At 42.0% G+C, this 19,409-nt stretch overlaps 1 protein-coding gene across 4 annotated transcripts in view; it reads left to right on the top strand.

The window, feature by feature from the left end:
* Window positions 1–19,409, top strand: part of ADGRF1 (adhesion G protein-coupled receptor F1) — a 46,152-nt gene that overhangs the window by 22,024 nt on the left and 4,719 nt on the right. For 3 of the 4 annotated variants that reach the window (XM_042938994.1, XM_042938992.1, XM_042938993.1), the window contains exons 6-14: window positions 1,027–1,200; window positions 2,878–2,978; window positions 3,832–3,890; window positions 7,998–8,158; window positions 8,874–9,037; window positions 10,445–10,633; window positions 13,319–14,692; window positions 16,800–16,841; window positions 17,858–17,917. In XM_042938994.1, coding sequence (XP_042794928.1) covers window positions 1,027–1,200; window positions 2,878–2,978; window positions 3,832–3,890; window positions 7,998–8,158; window positions 8,874–9,037; window positions 10,445–10,633; window positions 13,319–14,692; window positions 16,800–16,841; window positions 17,858–17,917 — 2,324 coding nt within the window. Of the gene's footprint in view, window positions 1–1,026; window positions 1,201–2,877; window positions 2,979–3,831; window positions 3,891–7,997; window positions 8,159–8,568; window positions 8,828–8,873; window positions 9,038–10,444; window positions 10,634–13,318; window positions 14,693–16,799; window positions 16,842–17,857; window positions 17,918–19,409 lie in introns of those variants that run through there. The other variant, XM_042938995.1, reaches the window with a different exon arrangement.

Below are 19,409 nucleotides of genomic sequence, written 5' to 3'. Positions count from 1 at the left end.
AATGTACCCAGTTTGAGCCAAAAAGAAATGGAAACATAGAGGGTTTCACATTGGCAGTTGAATTCTCCACCTCAGAAGTGACACACATTAGTTCTGCTCACAATTTAGTGGCCAAAACTGGTTTCATGGTTCCATTCAGCCTCGGGGAAGGGGAGGGGGTGGGGGCAAGATATGTAATCTTACTATGTGCCTGGAAAAGAGCAAGAACTAATTGACAAACAGCACTAATGACCACAATGCTGGGGTTCAGAGATGTTAAACTATTTGTCTAAAGCAGTAGTTGTCAAAGTATGGTGCCCAGATTAGCAGCAGCAGCATTATCAGGGGACTTAATAGAAATGCAAATCCTTGGCCCCATCCCAGACTTACTGAATCAGAAACTTTGGGATGAGACCCTCCAGGTGGTTCTGACACATGGCAAAATTAAAGAATCATTCACTGCATATCATCATGCATGTTTTCACAAAGATGTCTGGTGACTTTGTTCCAGTTTTTTGTCTATTATAAAGGAATGCCTTTTGATGGGGCATTTTAGGTCAGTTATTGGAACCGAGACTACAGAATTGGCTGATGGAATTTTTCCTCATGACTCTCAAAAATGTCTCTCGGTGTTTGCCATCTTGCTTAAGGGGCCTACCAAAAACGGTGTTAGGTAGATAAGAGTAGCCTGCAATGAAGTAGTGGATGGAGAAATACCTTCTAGAACTCTTAAATAACTATCAGGTTTATATACCCTCTTTTGCTTCTCTTTGCCATTCCAAGGGCTATCTACTGGGCATTCATCCTTCCTTTAGATGCTAGACCCAGCCCCTTGATTTTATGTTTGCCAAGCATTTGATATCAGCCTCAGAATCTATTGAGTTGGACGTTTCCTTACCTTAAACACATTGCCATCCTAATTTTATCCTTCTGGCTTTTGGTGGGAAACACTGGGTTCAGATTCTAAGTCAGAAACAAGGATGAGAACTCAACGCTAGTCAATTGATAAATCAGACCCCGCGAGACCAAGCTCTGTTTTCTGTGCAGACTGTGGGCACCAGAATGGGGTCCTGCAGTGTTCCTGTGAGGACGGCTATTCCTGGTTCCCTCCCTCATGCCTTGATCCCCAGAAATGCTACCTTCACACGGCTGGAGCCCTCCAGAGCTGTGACTGTCATCTCAACAACCTCACCCAGAGCCTCAGTTTCTGCGAGAGAGCAAGTAAGCACATCAGGGTGCTGGGAGGAGAGCTCCAGGCCTGCACCCCGGCACCCAACAAGCCATGGAGAGGGAACCCTAGCTCTTCATCCATGTATTCCACTAGCAGAGCTAGTGTTTGCAGGGTCATCAACAGGTGGTAACAGTATACCCCACTAGGCTTAACTGCACACAGTGAGAACATCCTAATTGCAGAAAATTCAGACATGCAAGTTGATATTTCAGCATCAGTTCACCCCTGAGGTTCATCTAGCTGAGCTCTGCAATTCTCTGATTTTATTGAGATTTAGGGAGATGCACTGAAATCCCAAGTAGGGGAGCTGCTTGAGTAAATGATTTTCTTTCCTGCCTTCTTTCGTTTCTTTTGCCAACATCAGCTTTCAGAAAAGGGAAGTCTAGAGGTGTGAGAGCAGGGAGGAGCACATAGTGGTTATATTGAAATACATGTTGAAAACTGCCAACAGGTAGGTGTACTGAATGCATTACCAAACAAAACAAGAAATTAGAAGTCCGTTTTAGGAAACCAGTGGAAGCTGAGTGAGCTGTCGCCTTAGGTTTATGTTCAGTGGGTGATGAGGTGAGCCAAATGACATGGGCTTCAGGGCTTGAAGGTCTTTAAAAAGTTTCCTCAGAGATTACTCCAGTTATCTTGAAGCTTTGGATTTGGGCAGAGCTGAGCAAAGAGTGAAGGAAAAACTGAAATAGCCCAGATCTTCTGGACATTTCTCGCTCCCCTTCCCAGGACGATGCCAATTCACGAAGGCAATGCATATTTATGAAACACCATCTTTATACCCGGATCAGAGGCAAATTCTGGGAGGACACAATGAAGCACTTCTCTCTATGTATGAATTAGAAGGCTAGTTGGGGAGGTTAGGCTACAATACAAGAAAGAAGATAATATATTTTCTTCAACGAATTTGAATGAAAGTCTACCGTTTGAAGGGTGGTCTGTGTCTATTCCATCTTGAAGAGAGACAACCATGGATGAGACAGGGATTACACTCACAAAGGTCTTCCCAAAGTGGAGCAGGGACATATAAATGTGAGAAATGCTCACAAATAGATATGTCTGTACAAGAGGTTGTAAAGGGGGTACGAACAAAGGACTGTAGGAATTTAGAAGAAGGAAAGAATCTTTGCAACTGGGGATCAAGGGACGGCTTGCACAGGAGGTACATTTCACTAGGTCCTTAATGAAGGATAAATGGTATTTATCCATATAAAAATGGGCAACAACTTGTCCCTGAACAAAAATGTACCAGCAATGGGTAAACAAGCATATGCTAGAGATAGCAAGTAGTGTTTTATTGTTTTGTTTTGTTTTTTAATTTTTAATGGGGACAGTATTTAAGTTCAAAGCCTAGATGGGCATATATTTCAGGGTTAAGTGACTGCTTTTTTTTTTTTTTTTTTTTAACCACACATGGTGGCCACACGTTTACCTACTTACAAAGTTGTCTTGATCACCAGCACTTTCCTGTTACGTTACAAATTCACGGTTGAAAATCTAGTTTTATGTACACTTCCTATATTATTTTAGGTGAACATTCATTACAAAAAGAAATTGAAATACTGCTGTTAAATAGATGGGCTCCAAATGTACTTCTGTAATTTTATGCTGTCATAAATTCAAGCGAATAATTTTTATATCCATCAACCTCTTTTTATTTCCCGTAGAGGTTTGGGGCACTTTCAAAATCAATGAACGATTTACCAAAGACCTTTTGAATTCATCTTCTCCTTCATATTCCAAGTATACAACTGGAATTGAAATTCAAGTAAGCACTTTCTGCTTATTACATAAGAAATTGTTGGCTAAACATAAGTTCAAGTGTTTTCAATTCCGCGTGTTTATTTAATGCATATTCTTAATCATTCACATTCAATGAGTTATTACAGAACAGTTAATCACATAGCTCACAACTGACGTACATTGAACATTCTCTTTCTGGGAGAGTTTTAGTAATTGACTTCGTTCCATTTCTCTTGTGTTCACTTTTGCTCATTTATGTGAGTCATATCCTACCGAGTCTTCTTGATTGTTTTCTGTTTTTTTATTTGTCAAAAGAAAATTTTCATGATCTAGGCTCAATTGTCAGCATCTGGGATTTGTTCCGGAAGGAAGCTTCTCTTGTTAGAGGCTAAATAGAATTATTGAGAAAAATTCTGGACTATATAATGAAGTCATCCAAAAATTCGGTCAGTGCCCGTCTGCCTCGGATGATGGTTCAGATGTGATTTTCACTGAAGACATACACAGATACTTTCCAATAGATTCAGTTTCAATGCATATGGAAATTCATGTCGTATTTTTATGAGGGAGAAAACATACATTTCGGGGGTAAATTTGTGTTATCTGGCACCCAATCCCCCCTTATAACAAATTGGTTCTTCCATCTTTATTAGCAAACTAAAAAATAAATGGCGTGACTCGTGTGTGTGTGTGTGTGTGTGTGTGTACATTCTCAAGTGCCATTTGAACTATATTTGTATAATAGCAACTACCTCTTGTAGTATCTCTTTGCTCAGTGGTTCTGTTGGTTTATTTATTATCTCCATCAGTTTTTTGCTTAAATATCTTCTTCGAATGGGGGCAAAGATCAACATGTCACCCTTTTTTCTGTTTGTAAGCTTAAAGAAGCACTCAAAAGAATTCAAGATTTTGAGTCGGTTCATGTCACCCAATTTCGGTAAGTAACACAATGGCCTTAGAAGGACATCCTCAGAATTGTGCACCCATCCTGCAGAATTCCTAGTGCTAGGTTCCCAAATGACCTTGACAGAAAATAGGGCAGAACTGGTCTTTCTAGTATTCTTACTAAAACTAGACAAAAGTCTGTAATGCTTTTAAATGTCAGAAGAGGAAACTTAAATATTGAATGGCATTCTCCAAGCTATAGGTTAGAGACTGCAACTGCAAACCCACAGTGGGAGAACTTGGGATGAAGCAGGAGATCGTGGTGTGCACGTATGGAACAGGATGAGGGGTGGAGATGAGGGTTATGGGTTGCAGAGGGATGGTTTTTCTCTGTCCTAAGCACAGGGAGATATGGTACAAAGCTGTATAACTGGGAGCCGTGGGAGCAGCCTATGGCGAACCATTATATTTTTCTGCAGGTATCATGTGTGCACCATAACTCATAACCCAGTAGGCATTGTCTACAGCAAATAAAGAGATATTTAGTAAATTATCTTTTTGTTTATGCTTTCATTCCAAAAGTTATATGGTTAGTTAGCCATGTGTACATTGATTACTAACTATTTATAATCTGCTGGATAGAGGAAGTGGCTTAGAGGTCAGAGAACTTGACTTCATATATATATATATATATATATATATATATATTTTTTTTTTTTCACAGTTAACTTAAAGAATAGCTATAGGAAATTTTCAACAGCATTTGTCATCAATATGCTGTCCTGGATATTATCCTTCCAGATATCCCATGTTCTTATATAAGGGCCCATGTGGATAATTTTCTTTAAAATTCAACACTAGGAAGGACACTGCTTCTTTTTTCTTTCTTTCTTTTTTTAATGTTTATTTATTTCTGAAGCAGAGAGGGACAGAGTGTGAGTGGGAGAGGGGCAGAGAAAGAGGGAGACACAGAATCTGAAGCAGGCTCCAGGCTCTGAGCTGTCAGCACAGAGCCTGATGCGGGGCTCAAACTCACAAACCGCGAGATCACGACCTGAGCTGAAGTTGGACGCTTAACTAAATGAGCCTCCCAGGTGCCCCACTTCTTTTTTCTTATACTAAAGTCTATACAATGAATCATATTTTCCTTCTGACTTTGCAGTCACTGAATGCATAGACAAACTTGAAACTTAATCAGTAATTTTTGTATTCAATATTCATATTTTTCTTTACCTTGGGCCTGGCTTTCCATTTATATTTCTTCAAAAAAAATTTTTTTTCCAATGTTTATTTTTGAGAGACAGAGAGACAGAGTGTGAGTCAGGGAGGGGTAGAGAGAGAGAGAGAGGGAGGCACAGAATACGTAGGCAGGCTCCAACCTCTGAGCTGTCACCACAGAGCCCGATGTGAGACTTGAACTCATGAACTGTGAGATCATGACCTGAGCTGAAACTGGACGCTTAACTGACTGAACCACCCAGGTGCCCCTCCATTTATATTTCCAATGTATATTCCATTCTAAATGTCTTATAAGCTATCTCCAATAATTTGTAGAAAAAAATCAAAGCTAAAGTAGGCATAAGTCTATAAAATACTATTATTTAGGTTTCACTCTTTATGTATATGATTTAAAGTAAGTCTTAATTTCTTAGTGTCTCAATTTACTTCTCTGTTAAACAGTACTGTTAATACATGTGGAATCTGATTTAGCTTCATTAAATCAAATGAAATAATAGGCAGGAAAATATTTTGTAAACAATGTTTTCTTGATAGAAGAACCATATTGATGCAAAGACATTGTGATTCTCACTACCTAAAAGAATATTTGGATTTATTCATACATTGTGAGTGGTAGTTCGGTGTAGTGATTAAGAATTTGATATTTGGAGTATCAGTTAATAACTAATAATTGCTTGACCCAACTTCTCTTTAGGATTCCAGCTCCCTCATCTACATAATGGGGCTAATACAATGTGTACCTCATGGAATTATTGCAGGATTAACTTAATATATGTGATCTCACTTGTTTTCATGACTTCGAACACCATGTGTATGCTGGTGGCTTCTAAATTTATTACTTGAGCTTGGCTCTTCTCATAAAGTCCAAACCCAAATATCCAATTGCCTGTTAGCATCTCCACTTGATGTTCTAGCAGGCACGTCACATATAATGTGTCCAAAACAGGGGTCCTCCAACTTTTCTTCTCAGAACCTTTAACCTACTTCTCCTGCTATCATGCCCATCTCAGTTACAGTGGTGCTAGTCTTCCAGTTGCAGAGACCCAAACTTGGAGTCATCCTTTCTAATCATTTTTTACTGAGATATAATTATGTACAGTGATACGCTCAAACCTCATGTGTGCGGTTGAATAAGCTTTGACAAATGCTTGCATCAGCCACCTTTTAATAAGACAGAACATTTTCATCACCCCGAAAGTTCCCTTGTGCCTCTTTCTAGCCAATCCGATGCCCCACCTGCCACTAGAAATAACCACTGCTCATTTTTCTATCATCATAGGCTAGTTTTGTCTATTCTAGAACTTCATACAAATGGAATCACCCAATGTGTAATTGTTTTGTGTGTCTGACTTCTTTCCCTCAGCATAATGTCTTCGAGGGTCATTCTTGTTTTTCTGAGTGTCAGGGGCTGCCTCCTTTTTATTGCCAAGTGCTATTCCATTGTATGAATGCACCGCAATTTGTTTTTTCTATCCCTTGGAGTCATTCTTGACCGGTTCTTTTCTCCATTCCCAGCATCCTTAGCAATTCCAGTGGCTCAGTCTTCAAGTACAACCTGGCCATTTCTCTCCACATACACCGCACCCAAGTTCAAGCCACCATCACCTCTTTCCTAATGGGTCCTCCTGTTTCCCCGCTTCCCTCTCTTCAGTCCATTCTATGCAGCAGCCAGAGTGATGCTCTTCAGCAATAAACCTGAGCATACCACTGACTTTTACTAAAGAATAAAACCTTTTAATAAAAAATAAAATTCAAACTCTAAGGCCCTATTCAATCTGGCTCTTGACTGCTTATCTAATATCATCTTCCACCATTTCTCTCCTGCTCATTGAAAACTTAGTTATGCTAGAATTAGTTAATTAGGTAATTAATTAATTTTTGTCCTCTAACTTATACTGATTTTGTTGAACCCAATGTATTCTCCCTGGATAATTGAAGCCTACGTTGAAGAATTTGCACATTGAGAAGCAACTTCGGTTCTTGACCTGGCAGCTAGACTTTATTTTTTTTTTGATTGTTTTTAATGTTTATTTATTTTTGAGAGAGAGAGAGAGAGAGAGAGCAAGCGGGGGAAGAGCAGAGAGAGAGGTAGACACAGAATCTGAAACAGGCTCCAGGCTCTGAGCTGTCAGCACAAAGCCTGACTCAGGGCTCGACCCTGGGACCAGTGAGATCATGACCTGAGCGACCCAGGCACCCCTGGAAGCTAGTCTTTCAATGTATCCCACTCATAGACATTTTCCTGCATGCGGGCCTTCACACCTGCTGACACGCTACATCGATGTTCTTTGCAATACTAGCTTTTCTTCTCATCATTTGGGCCTCAGCTTCAGAGACTCTCTGCACAGAAAAGCCTTTTCTACCCAGCCTTATTTAAAGTGAGCCTCATCTCTACCTGCTATTCTTATTTTTTAAAGCAATTTTATTTTATTTTATTTTATTTTATTTTATTTTATTTTATTCTGGAAAGAGAGAGAACACACGAGCAGGGGAGAGGGGCAGAGGGAGAGAGAGCATCTCAAGCAGGCTCCATACTCAGCACGAAGCCAGCTTCAGGGCTTGATCCCATGACCCGGGGATCATGACCTGAGCTGAAATCAAGAGTCAGACCCTCAGTCAGCTGAGCACCCAGGTGCCCCTCCACCTGCTATTCTTATCATTGCACCTGTCTCTCATAACACTTAACTAAATGTATATATTATATATATATATATGTATATTTTTATGTTATATAAATTATGTATAATTGTTTATGTATGCTGGTCACTTGTTCCCTATTTGCCTTGTCTTCTCCACTAGAATGTAAGCTTCATGAAGGCAGGGACCAAATCTGTTTGATGTGTTCCTGTGGACCCAATGCCGTGCATACACACAGCAGGCCCCGCGTGACTGAATGAATCTCATTTTTCTTTCCACATAGTCATTATAGGGATGGAAGCATCATTGCTGGGTTTGAAGTTGTGGGTTCCAGCAGCACATCTGAGCTGCTGTCAGCCATCGAACAGGTGGCTGAGAAGGTGAAGGCAGGCCTTCGCAAGCTGTTCCCACTAGAAGACGGCTCTTTCAGAGTATTTGGAAAAGGTACTACCCAATTCCCTTCCCTGGCTCAGGTTACGGGAGTCCCTTAATTAGTCGCTTACTTGTGTCTTCGGGGAGTAGACTGGAAATGTTTCTGATACAGGATTGTTCTAAGACTGACTTTCCATAGACACAGTCAGCCTTTCCCCCGTCACCATGATGAAACTCAGCTTCAGTGGACTATTTCGGTGCGATCTGGTCTCCAGTTCCCAGGGCAGACACTGTGGAAGATGGGCTTTTCAGCAGGCTGTGGTGGAAACGACTGAAACTCGTGACTGGTCACAATGTGAGAAGCTTTCAAAGGAACACACGTGCCACCCTACCACGGCAACTGCTCCTCTTTCAACCGTATCATTACTACTTTGTTCCCTCGCTCCTGGAAGAGTTTCTGATTTTCTGACACTTCCTTGCAGAGTGAAACTCTTTCCTGAGAGTGATTGCACCCTGTCTTATTTCCACCTGCGGCTTACTAGCTGATAGCCCATCAAAAGCAAGAGTGCTGGCACAGATCAGACACCAGCCAGCCTTGGGGAAGGCGCCAGAAAGGACAAAAGGGTACTGACAAGGCTGAAGCTGGGCATCAAGGACAGATTTCTACTCCTAAATTTTGCCTGGGTTTTGTCTCTGAAAATATGACTTCTAAAGCACTGCCGTATGGTTTATACGGCACGCCGGGATATTTAGACACTTTTCCTCTCTGTTTCCATTTTTTTCCCAGCCCAGTGTAACAGCATTGTCTTTGGATTTGGGTCCGGGAATGACGAGTACACTGTTCCCTGTAGCAGTGGCTACGCTGGAAACATTACAGCCAGGTGCCAGCCCTCTGGGTGGCAGGTCCTCAGGGAGACATGTGTACACTCTCAGCTGGACGAACTGAAGAAGGTGAAGCGTGTCTGTCTCGTGTTTTGAATTTCACGGTGGGCATCCCCCAGTGAGCGTGGGCTAGGCAGTAGATAATATATCAATTTGTCTCGGTGGTTAGTGCACAGAGGTCGAGGGTGTTATCAGAGCCTGGCAACCCCAGGGAGTGTGGGCATGGGTAGCAGAGTCCAGGTGGAAGCCGAGAGAGTCAGAACAAGTCAGAGTTGATGTTTCTAGTGGGGAGGGTGCTACAGACGAATGAGTCAATGCTGAAGAGTTCTAAGATAGCAAAACAGCAACTAAGCTGGCCTTAGAAGCCCAGAAAGCCGGGGGATCAAAGATCTAAGTGAAGGTGTGAGTCAGAAGCTGTAAACTCAGAACAAGTGAGAGGATCACACATCAGAAACCTGGGCAGGGAGTGGGTCAGCCAGGGGTGAACCATATACGATGACAGAGCTGCAATGGATCTCAAGGGCCATCTGGCTTATCAACCCGTTTTTGTTGATCAGGAATTGAAAGACTAAGAGGCTAATGGTCCCTCTGGTAGCAATAGCACTGAACTAAAAACATGATCACTTGATATCCAGTCCTGGACTATGACCTCCACATGATGTTTCCTTAGAAAGCTTCAGGTCCTTAAGGCAAGGTGGATAGAAAGATGGAAGCAAATGGCGAGGGATTAGAACTCAAGAAAAAGAAAGAAGGGACTCTGAGATCAGTTCACAGACACTATTTTGCAAATCGATGTCCATATTGAGCAGAACTTATCTCCCAGCCAGAGACCCTGCTATTGTAGATGAAACTCAGAATGATCTTTCTCAGAAGACTATAGAAAGTTTACTGCTTCCTTTCTGAGTTTTCTCATCTGTAAACTGGGGAGGGAGATTGGACCAGATGGCTTCTGGAGTCTATCCTTGTTCTTGCCTTCTCTACATCGGTTCCAGACAGGGACCATAGCTGGGACTAGTCCCCTCCAAGTGTGAGGGCAGGCAGATCCCAGGTGCTCTGAGTAGAGAACAGCACTGTCAGTTGAGGAGAGCAAAAAGGAAAACAGATGGGATCTGATTCCTGGGTTGACTTTGAACGGAAAGGAATATCCCTTCTTGGCTGCCTTTCAAGCTAGCTCAGTGTAGCGAAGGCAGAGGGGAGCCTGAAGGAAGAAGCAAAACTCTTAATCCAATGACAAAGTGTAGTCCTATCTCCACATATGTCCTTTTGTCTTCTCATCCCACAAGGATTTCTTGGCATCGTATGGTGGATATAACATAGGACTTAGTGCCAGTAGAGCCTACCTTTCCACTTCCCGCTGTGTAGTTTGGAAAGTCACCAAATCTCACTGAATATCAGTTTCTGTATAATCAGGGTAAAAATGTATATGAAACACAAGCATTTTGTTGTTCTCTAGAACTTAACCATTTTTATTCCTAGAATTTCAGTGTGATCGCAGGCAATGCCACTGAGGCAGCTGTGTCATCCTTGGTGAGAAATCTTTCAGTCGTCATTCGGCAAAACCCATCAACTACAGCTGGCAATCTGGCTTCAGTGGTGTCCATTCTGGACAACGTCTTGTCTCTGTCACTGTCAAGTCATTTCAAGGTGTCCAATTCAACCATGGAGGTATGGTCTGCCTGTGCTAGAAGAACTCACTGTATTTTTTTTTTTAAGTTTATTTATTTATCCCGAGAGGTTGGGGAAGGGGAGAGAGAGAGAGAGAGAGAGGGAAAGAAAGAATCCCTGATGTGGGGCATGGTCTCCTTAACTGTGAGATCATGACCTGAGCCTAAACCAAGAATGGGACACTTAACTGACGAGTCACCTAGGCATCCTAAGAATTCACCTTAGGTGTGCTCCGTCTCTTAGGAAGAATGATAAAAGCCTGAGTTGAAGACGCACCACTGAAAAAGACCAAAGAGGGTGGATTCTTGATTCTGGCTCAGGTCACAATCTCTCAGGCCCCACATCAGGCTCTGTGCTGACGGTGTGGAGCCTGCTTGAAATTTCCTCGCTCCTCTCTCTCTGCCCTTTCCCCACTCGTGTTCTCTCTCTCTCTCCCTCTCTGTCTCTCTCAAAATAAGCTTTGGGAAAAAAAGACTGAAGAGTCATGTAACAGTCTTTGTATGAGCTTTACTGCTTCCTCCACAGTGTACAATGAAGTCACAGGATTGATTATGTGAGTTCAAAGAGGGGCTGCCTCTAGGCAGGCTTAGAGGAAGGAATGAGCTTCTCCACTGTGTGGCATAGGTGCCAACTTTCTCCTGTCTCTGCAGTTATATTTCCTGTGGCTAAAAGCTCTAATTTTAGTAGTATATATTTTAAGAACTCCCTCATTTTGACCGGGGAATTCAAGGTTTAGTTTGGATATTTAAATTTTTTTTTTTAACGTTTATTTATTTTTGAGACAGAGAGAGACAGAGCATGAACGGGGGAGGGGCAGAGAGAGAGGGAGACACAGAATCAGAAGCAGGCTCCAGGCTCTGAGCCATCAGCCCAGAGCCCGACGCGGGCTCGAACTCACGGACCGCGAGATCGTGACCTGAGCTGAAGTCGGACGCTTAACCGACTGAGCCACCCAGGCGCCCCTAGTTTGGATATTTAAAAATTAGTTTAGGGGCACCTGGGAGGCTCAGTCGGTTAAGTGTCTGACCCTTGATTTGGCTCAGGTCATGATCTCATGGTTGTGAGATCGAGCCCCATATCAAGCACTAGGCTGGGCATGGAACCTGCTTAGGTTCTCTCTCTCTTCCTCTCCTTCTGCCCCTCCCCTTCGAGCGTGCACATGCTCTCTGTCTCAAAAACAAACAAACAAACAAACAAACAAACAAATAAAAAATAGCTTAAAATTTATGCAAGTAAAACTTGCTTACTAAGAAATGCAAATAGGCGAAAAATAATAATAAGATATGTAATCTGGTCACCCTAGAATAGCCATTGCTTACATTTCAGGTATCACCTCAGTGCCTAGAAAATGACAAAATGACAAGTAGCACATAGAAGGTACTCAATAAATATTTCTTAACTGAATGTCCTTCCAACCATTTTGGATACATGCATTGTGTATGTTAAAGTACATAATATTTTACACAACTGGATTATAGAATGGATATGTCAGAGATGACATTAAATATAAATAGGCTAAACTCCCTGAATCAAAGGAAAGATGCTCAAAAAAATTTTTTTTAAAGCCTGGCTTTGTGCTGTTTACTAGAAGCCAGCTAAAACAAAATGACACAAAAAATTTAAAAATAAAATGAAGAGCACAGAGCAGGCAAACAGAAACCAAAAGAAGGCAGAGGTTCCAAGGGGCAGTACAAGAAGCATGCTATGGGACTCAGGGCAAGAAGCCACAGAGGGCTCATTTAGGGTGAGACTCAGTCAGAGTGACAACGCCTGGGGCGTTGACAATGCCTGGGAACCTGAGCCATAAGCCAGAGACACGGTCCACCTTTCAAGGGCTTGTTAGGAAAAGGAATCTCTTAAACTAAGACTGACACTTAAAACCCACAACAATTCCATGCTTCTTGGTTGCTTGTCCAGTTTTTAAGGATTTTTACTTTATATTCTCTTCTATTAAATGGTCATAAACACACATGGATTAAAACTTGAACGTCCATGACATGAATTTAGAACTTCTGATGTTAGCAAAAGAAACATAATGTTGGAGAGCAGTTCAAAATAACATCTTACTCCTTGAGCCTCAGCTGAACTATTAATAAGGCAGCCATGTTGGTCATCTCTGAGGACAGAAATGGGCCCTGATGCAACCCACATCACAGGATTCTTTGTCAGCCATGCTGGATCCCCAGTGTGCATATGAATGCCCCCGGGAGATCACTCTGAGACTTCTATGATTCTGCTGACCCAAGTTTCTTAACCCAAAGCTTCCACCGTGCAGAGCAACTAAGCTGATTATTGCTGATGAATTTGAATGTGGTCCTCAACCGAGTCAACTCTCTGGGCATTTGTACTATACTTTTTGAAAAAAAAAAAATTTTTTTTTTTTGCATTTATTTATTTTTGAGAGACAGAAAGAGGCAGAGCACGAGTGGGGGAGGGGCAGAGAGAGAAGGTGACACAGAATCCGAAGCAGGCTCTGGGCTCTGAGCTGACAGCACAGAGCCCGATGCGGGGCTCGGACTCACAAACCGTGAGATCATGACCTGAGCCGAAGTCGGACGCTCAACCGACTGAGCCACCCAGGCGCCCCCGCTATTGTAGTATACTTAATATTCTAATGACTCTCTGCTCTTAGTCCTCTGAACTGCTTATTCAAAATGCAAACCGACTTTCATCCTTGTATTTTAGGATGTCATCAGTATTGCTGACCACATCCTTAATTCAGCATCAGTAACCAACTGGACGGTGTTACTGCGGGAAGAACAGCATGCCAGCTCACGATTACTGGAGACACTGGAAAACATCAGCAGCCTCGTACCTTCGACAGCTCTGCCCCTGAGTTTCTCTCGGGAATTCATTCACTGGAGAGGGATTCCAGGGTCCCAAAGCCAACTTGAGATGGGTTACAGCTATGAGGCTAAAATATTCCCCCCAAATACTTCCATTCCCATCAGAGGCCATGTGTTAATTGGGTCAGACCAATTCCAGTGGTCCTTTCCAGAAACTATTATCAGCATGGCCTCATTGACCCTGGGGAATATTCTATCCATCGCCAAAAATGGAAATGCTCAGGTCAATGGGCCAGTGATATCCACGGTTATCCAAAACTATTCCATAAATGAAATTTTCCTGTTTTTTCCCAAGACAGAGTCAAATCTGAGCCAGCCTCACTGTGTGTTTTGGGATTTCAGGCATTTGCAATGGAACAATGCGGGCTGCCACCTAGTGAATGAAACTCCAGACACGGTGACGTGCCAATGTACTCACCTGACCTCCTTCTCCATACTGATGTCACCCTTTGTCCCCCCTGCCATCATCCCCTTTGTGAAATGGATCACTTTTGTGGGACTGGGCATCTCCATCGGAAGTCTCACCTTATGCCTAATCTTCGAAGCTCTATTTTGGAAGCAGGTCAAGAAAAACCAAACTTCCTACACGCGCCATATTTGCATGGTGAACATAGCCTTGTGCCTCCTGATTGCTGATGTTTGGTTTATCGTTGCTGCCACTGCAGACTCCACAGTAAGCTTTTCTGGAGTCTGCATAGCTGCAGTGTTTTTTATGCACTTTTTCTACCTCTCCTTGTTCTTTTGGATGCTCATGCTTGGCATCCTGCTAGCTTATCGGATCCTCTTTGTGTTCCATCACATGGGCCTGCATTTGATGATGGCTTTCGGGTTCTGCCTGGGCTATGGGTGCCCTCTCATCATATCTGTCATCACCATTGCCGTCACGCAACCTGGCAATGGCTACGAAAGGAAAGACGTGTGTTGGCTTAATTGGTCTGATAAGAGCAAACCCCTCTTGGCCTTTGCTGTTCCTGCACTGACTATTGTGGCTGTGAATTTGGTTGTGGTGCTATTAGTTCTCACAAAGCTCTGGAGGCCCACTGTTGGAGAAAGGCCGAGTCAGGACAACAAGGCCACTATTGTCCGCATGGGGAAGAGCCTCCTCATCCTGACCCCTCTGCTGGGCCTCACCTGGGGCTTTGGCATAGGAACAATAGTGGACAACCGGAATCTGGCTTGGCATGTTATTTTTGCATTACTCAATGCATTCCAGGTAAGAACAATAAGAATAACTTCTTATATCATCAGGTGATGGGAATGATTATAGAGAACTGAGGTTGGTAATACCACTCTGGAGGTTATCTCCTCTCCCGGCCCCACCAGGTCTGTAAACCAACACTGCCTGGCAACAGTGAATAGAAAACAAACAAACAAAAGGATCCATATTTTCCAAGAGTTATTCTTATACTGAAGCAGAATATTAGACTTCTTCAGTAATCCATCCCAGGATTTTAATTTTTGAGAGAGAGACAGAGCGTGAGTGGCAGAGGAGCAGAGAGAGAGAGAGAGAGACACAGAATCTGAAGCAGGTTCCAGGCTCTGAGCCATCAGCACAGAGCCCGATGCGGGGCTCGAACTCGTGAACCATGAGATCACAACCCGAGCCGAAGTCGGACGCAACCGACTGAAGTCACCCAGGCACCCCTCCATCCCAGGATTTGAAATCTGTTTGAGTTCATATAGCTAACGTTAATCCCTCTTGCTGCTGACTCAGTCCCCTTTCTCTTGGGCAGACCTCTCTGCAAAAGCACACAGGGAAAGGGAAAGAAATCAAGAGTGATTGTTGACTCTGCATGGTGCAAAGGAAGTCTCTAGAGCATGACAGAGCAGGAGCTGGCAAACTGTAGCCAGCTCTGTTTTTGTAAATAAAGTTTTATTGGAAGACAGCCACAACAGTTTTTTTAGATACGGTCTGCGGCTGCTTTCTTTACACTGGCAAAACTGAGCAGTTGTGATCGTATGACCTGCAAAGCCTAAAACATGTCCTCTCTGGCTCTTTCCAGAAAAAGTTGGCCTACCCCTGCTGCAAAGCATGGGTTTTACATTCCACAACCAGAGAGTGGTCAGAGAGGAGGTAGACAAAGTAATCTTTAGGATTTGATGAGTCTGGAAGAGAGCCTTTAATCCTGGTTTGACGAAAATTTGCTGGTCCCCTCTGGACAATGATTCGGGAAGGTGGTGGTTAAACATTTGAGCTCTGTACTTGAATAGGTCTCAGCTCAAATATGTCACGTTATCAACTGTGACCACTAAAAAAAAATTATTTAATCTCTCTTTCAATTCTTCCATCTGTTAAACAGGGATAATATCATTACCTGTATCATAAAGTAGATATGAAGATGAAATGGCATAAGTTAGCTCTTAGCACAGTGCCTGGCACATAGCAGACGCTAATAACGTCTTCTAAAAGCAAGTGGTTTTCCACCTATGTTAGCATACTGGTGAATGTTTTCAGTGGTAGGACAGAGGGCAAACCTCGAAAGCACGGACCTAATGGTGACAGGCTTAGGGAGCTTCTGTTGAGGGCAGACCCGTGGTGATATGCTGTGCGAACAGGCACCAGTTGAGGGTGCTCTGACAGGGAAGAGGATTCCAAGGTACAAGAAAGCCTCTTCCAGGGGTTCCCCAAGGGTGGACCTGATGGAAAGGGTGCAGCTAAAGGTCCTCCGTTTGATCTTAGGGTTGGACCTCAATGCCCACTGCTGTCATAAATGTTTAGTCAATGTTTATTTAATGCCTATTCTAAAGAAAGACTAAGATATAGAGGCAGATGGAAGTGATTTGTATTGGGTGTAGGATGACACAAAGGGGAAAAGAAATCTCAGCATGTATTTATTTATTTATTTATTATTATTACTTTTTTTAACGTTTATTTATTTTTGGGAGAGAGAGAGACAGAGCATGAACGGGGGAGGGGCAGAGAGAGAGGGAGACACAGAATCGGAAGCAGGCTCCAGGCTCTGAGCCATCAGCCCAGAGCCCGACGCGGGGCTCGAACTCACGAACCGTGAGATCGTGACCTGAGCCGAAGTCGGTGCTCAACTGACTGAGCCACCCAGGCGCCCCTCAGCATGCATTTAAAACTTTATTCACTCACTTCTTTATACATTCGACACAAACATTTTTGAGTGCTTGTGTTATGCCAGGCACTGGGGAGTGACCCAGGGTCCTTGCCTTCAAGGAGCCCACTGTCTAGTAGGAAGACAGACAAGAAAACAACTTCCATGTTGGGTGATAGAATAGTAGTACATATCAGTGCTTCATTTTTCTGGAAAAGATAAGACCATGCACGTGATCTATTCTTTTTTTTTTTTTTTTAGGGCTTTTTCATCTTATGTTTTGGAATGCTCTGGGATAGTAAGGTATGTGTGTTCATTTCTCTCTTTATCTCTTTCTTCTTCTAATCCAGGCATCCAACCCAATAAGATTTCTGGGCTCTTATTCACAATAGAGATGAGACCCTGGGTACTTTTGTAATCAAATTTTATAATTTTATAAAAGGCAGACTCAGGAAGACTCAGTGGAAATACTCACCTCTGAAAATAAAACTATATAGAACTAATCACAACATATAATGTGAACATTGTAGACAAAAAAGGGAAATTGTTTTTACTTTTCATTTTGCCACTTTTATCCACCGTTTGGCAGTCATTGAAGAGCGAAAGTACTTTCAGGAAGGTTGAATTTTCTGTTTCTCCTCGATTAAATGTATGCATTTACTTAGAACATGCTGGAAGGAGTATCTCCTCCCATATTTCTAGAGTTTTATATGGTAAATATTAAATAGCCTTTAACATTAAATAAAATCTCTAATGAAGGACAACCAATGTGAGCAAAAGATTATAGAAAAAATTTTATATCAACTTGTTTCATTATTTTGCCCAAGCTTTGAGCAAGTCTGTTGAGAGACGTAAAGACAGTAAGCTAAGCGATATGGACTTTGTTTTAATAAGAAGATAAGAATATTTTATAATTAGCACAATTTTAGCACATATCCAAAATCCCTGTTTACAGAGAAGCAATTTGCTGTTCTTGAGGAGACTAAATAATTCTCTTAATGGCATCATTCACATGGTCAGGAAAGTCTTTACTTCAAAGATAAATTTCAACTTAGCAATTATTATAAATTACTATTTGCCTAGGATCTGAATTATGACAGCTTTTGGTACTGTTGTTCTTTGTTGAATCTTAGATTTGTTTATAGGTAAAGCAAACAAATATAACAAATCCTTTCATCAGATAGCCATGGTTAAGGTCTATTAAGTGCTTCCAGGAAATACCTCTAGTAAACAACAATTCCAATCTGTAGTTTTGTTCTGGATTTGTCTTTTATGATTGAATATGTGCCTGTCTTCAATATTTCTTTGTTGCCTTATAGCTGCGACAATTGCTGTTCAACAAATTGTCTCCTTTAAGCTCTCAGAAGCAAGCATCAAAGGTAATCATCTGCTGCCATGAGTCCAATGCCTGAAGTTCCGGTTTCATACTTTTCTCTGTGTGCAGTTTTATAGCAAGCCCACTTTTGCATAACCCCTTGAGTTTCCGGCACCATTATATTTCTGTTATCTGGCATGGTTCCTAGCACAGCGTCAATACTCATAAAGTTGAGTGAGTGAGACAATGAATGAGTGAATGAATGAATGAGTGTATAAATGAATGAATGAGAAGGCAGGGAAAGTTACAAAGATGTTCAAGCACTGAGGTCTGTGGGAGTTCTTGTGGGCAACTGCCTTAGAGCAATCATTTGCTTTAGTCTGACTTGTCTGCCAATATCTAGAGTCAGTGAGACCCTTTTCTCTGAATGACTTTCTGGACCTCCTGTAGACCATTTTGCTTTCATAAAAGTAAACGGTGAAGTCCTTGATTAACTTCTAATATGTGAAATGTCCTCTCTGAGTTTTCCCTCTTAAGTGGGTATAACTGTCCCTTGCAACTGTAGCTGTTAAATCTACAAACTGAGACATTTGTATGGCAACAGAGGATTCCTGTTTCATTCTTTGCCATTATAGTGCAATCCATTTAAGGAGAATATAGTAGGAACAAACGCCTTTGTGTTCATATTTTGCATTTTTGAAGTCAATTTAGTCTTTTGCTTTTCAGCAAAACACTGAAGGCCTTTCAGAACGAGCTCTAAAGCAGAGATTTTTGTGTTTGATAAAAGTCAACTGACTTAAGTCGATGTAAACCTACATGGTGTTTAGAGATTTTTATAAGGGACAAGATAATCTTTTGAAATAATAATAGTAAAAAAAAAAAAAAAAAGCCCAACTGTGAAGAAATTAACCTTTGACCTTAAAATTTTTCCCTGGCTCTGCATTTCCTAGTACCGGGAATTGCTGTGAGTTAGGGATCGGTGGCCTGTGAGAGCATACCTGCCCTGTATTTCTGACTCAGTAACCAATTGGCTGAATGATTTTAGGAAAGTCACATGGTACCTTTTGGTTTTAATTTTTGTTTCAACTGTTAATATTAACTGTTGGGCTGGTCACTCAAAGCAGAAGTTCTGATTTTCTGTGATTTTGAGTTTATGTCTTGAAGAACCAAACTCTTCAACCAGGAAAAGTGAAACTAAGAAATCACTCACTATTCTTCAGAAAAGGAGGGAGCTACAGCATATGTGACTGCATTATAGAAAAACCTAAAGTTAACAAGGTAACACAGGACACCCCCCACCCCACCAAGCAAGAAGTCAGAATTTTTCTCATTTGAAAACCAAAGAGAGAAAAACACCCCAACATAAATTATAACAAAAACAAAAGTAAGGATGCCCGACAGTGTTTTTTCTCCCTGTTTCTAATGTAGAGTGTTGACACTGGTCAGCAGGCAGCTGTGGTCACTGAGGCATCTTGTGGATTTGTACTCCTTTTCCAATGTCATTTTTAAATCAGATGACAAAAGTGGGATTTTGTTTTCGGGTTAGGTGGCTCACT

This window comes from Panthera leo, chromosome B2, assembly GCF_018350215.1.
Source record: "Panthera leo isolate Ple1 chromosome B2, P.leo_Ple1_pat1.1, whole genome shotgun sequence".
Lineage (NCBI taxonomy): Eukaryota > Metazoa > Chordata > Mammalia > Carnivora > Felidae > Panthera > Panthera leo.
The sequence above is the reverse complement of the archived record's forward strand: the minus strand, read 5'-3'. Positions and strand labels throughout refer to the sequence as shown.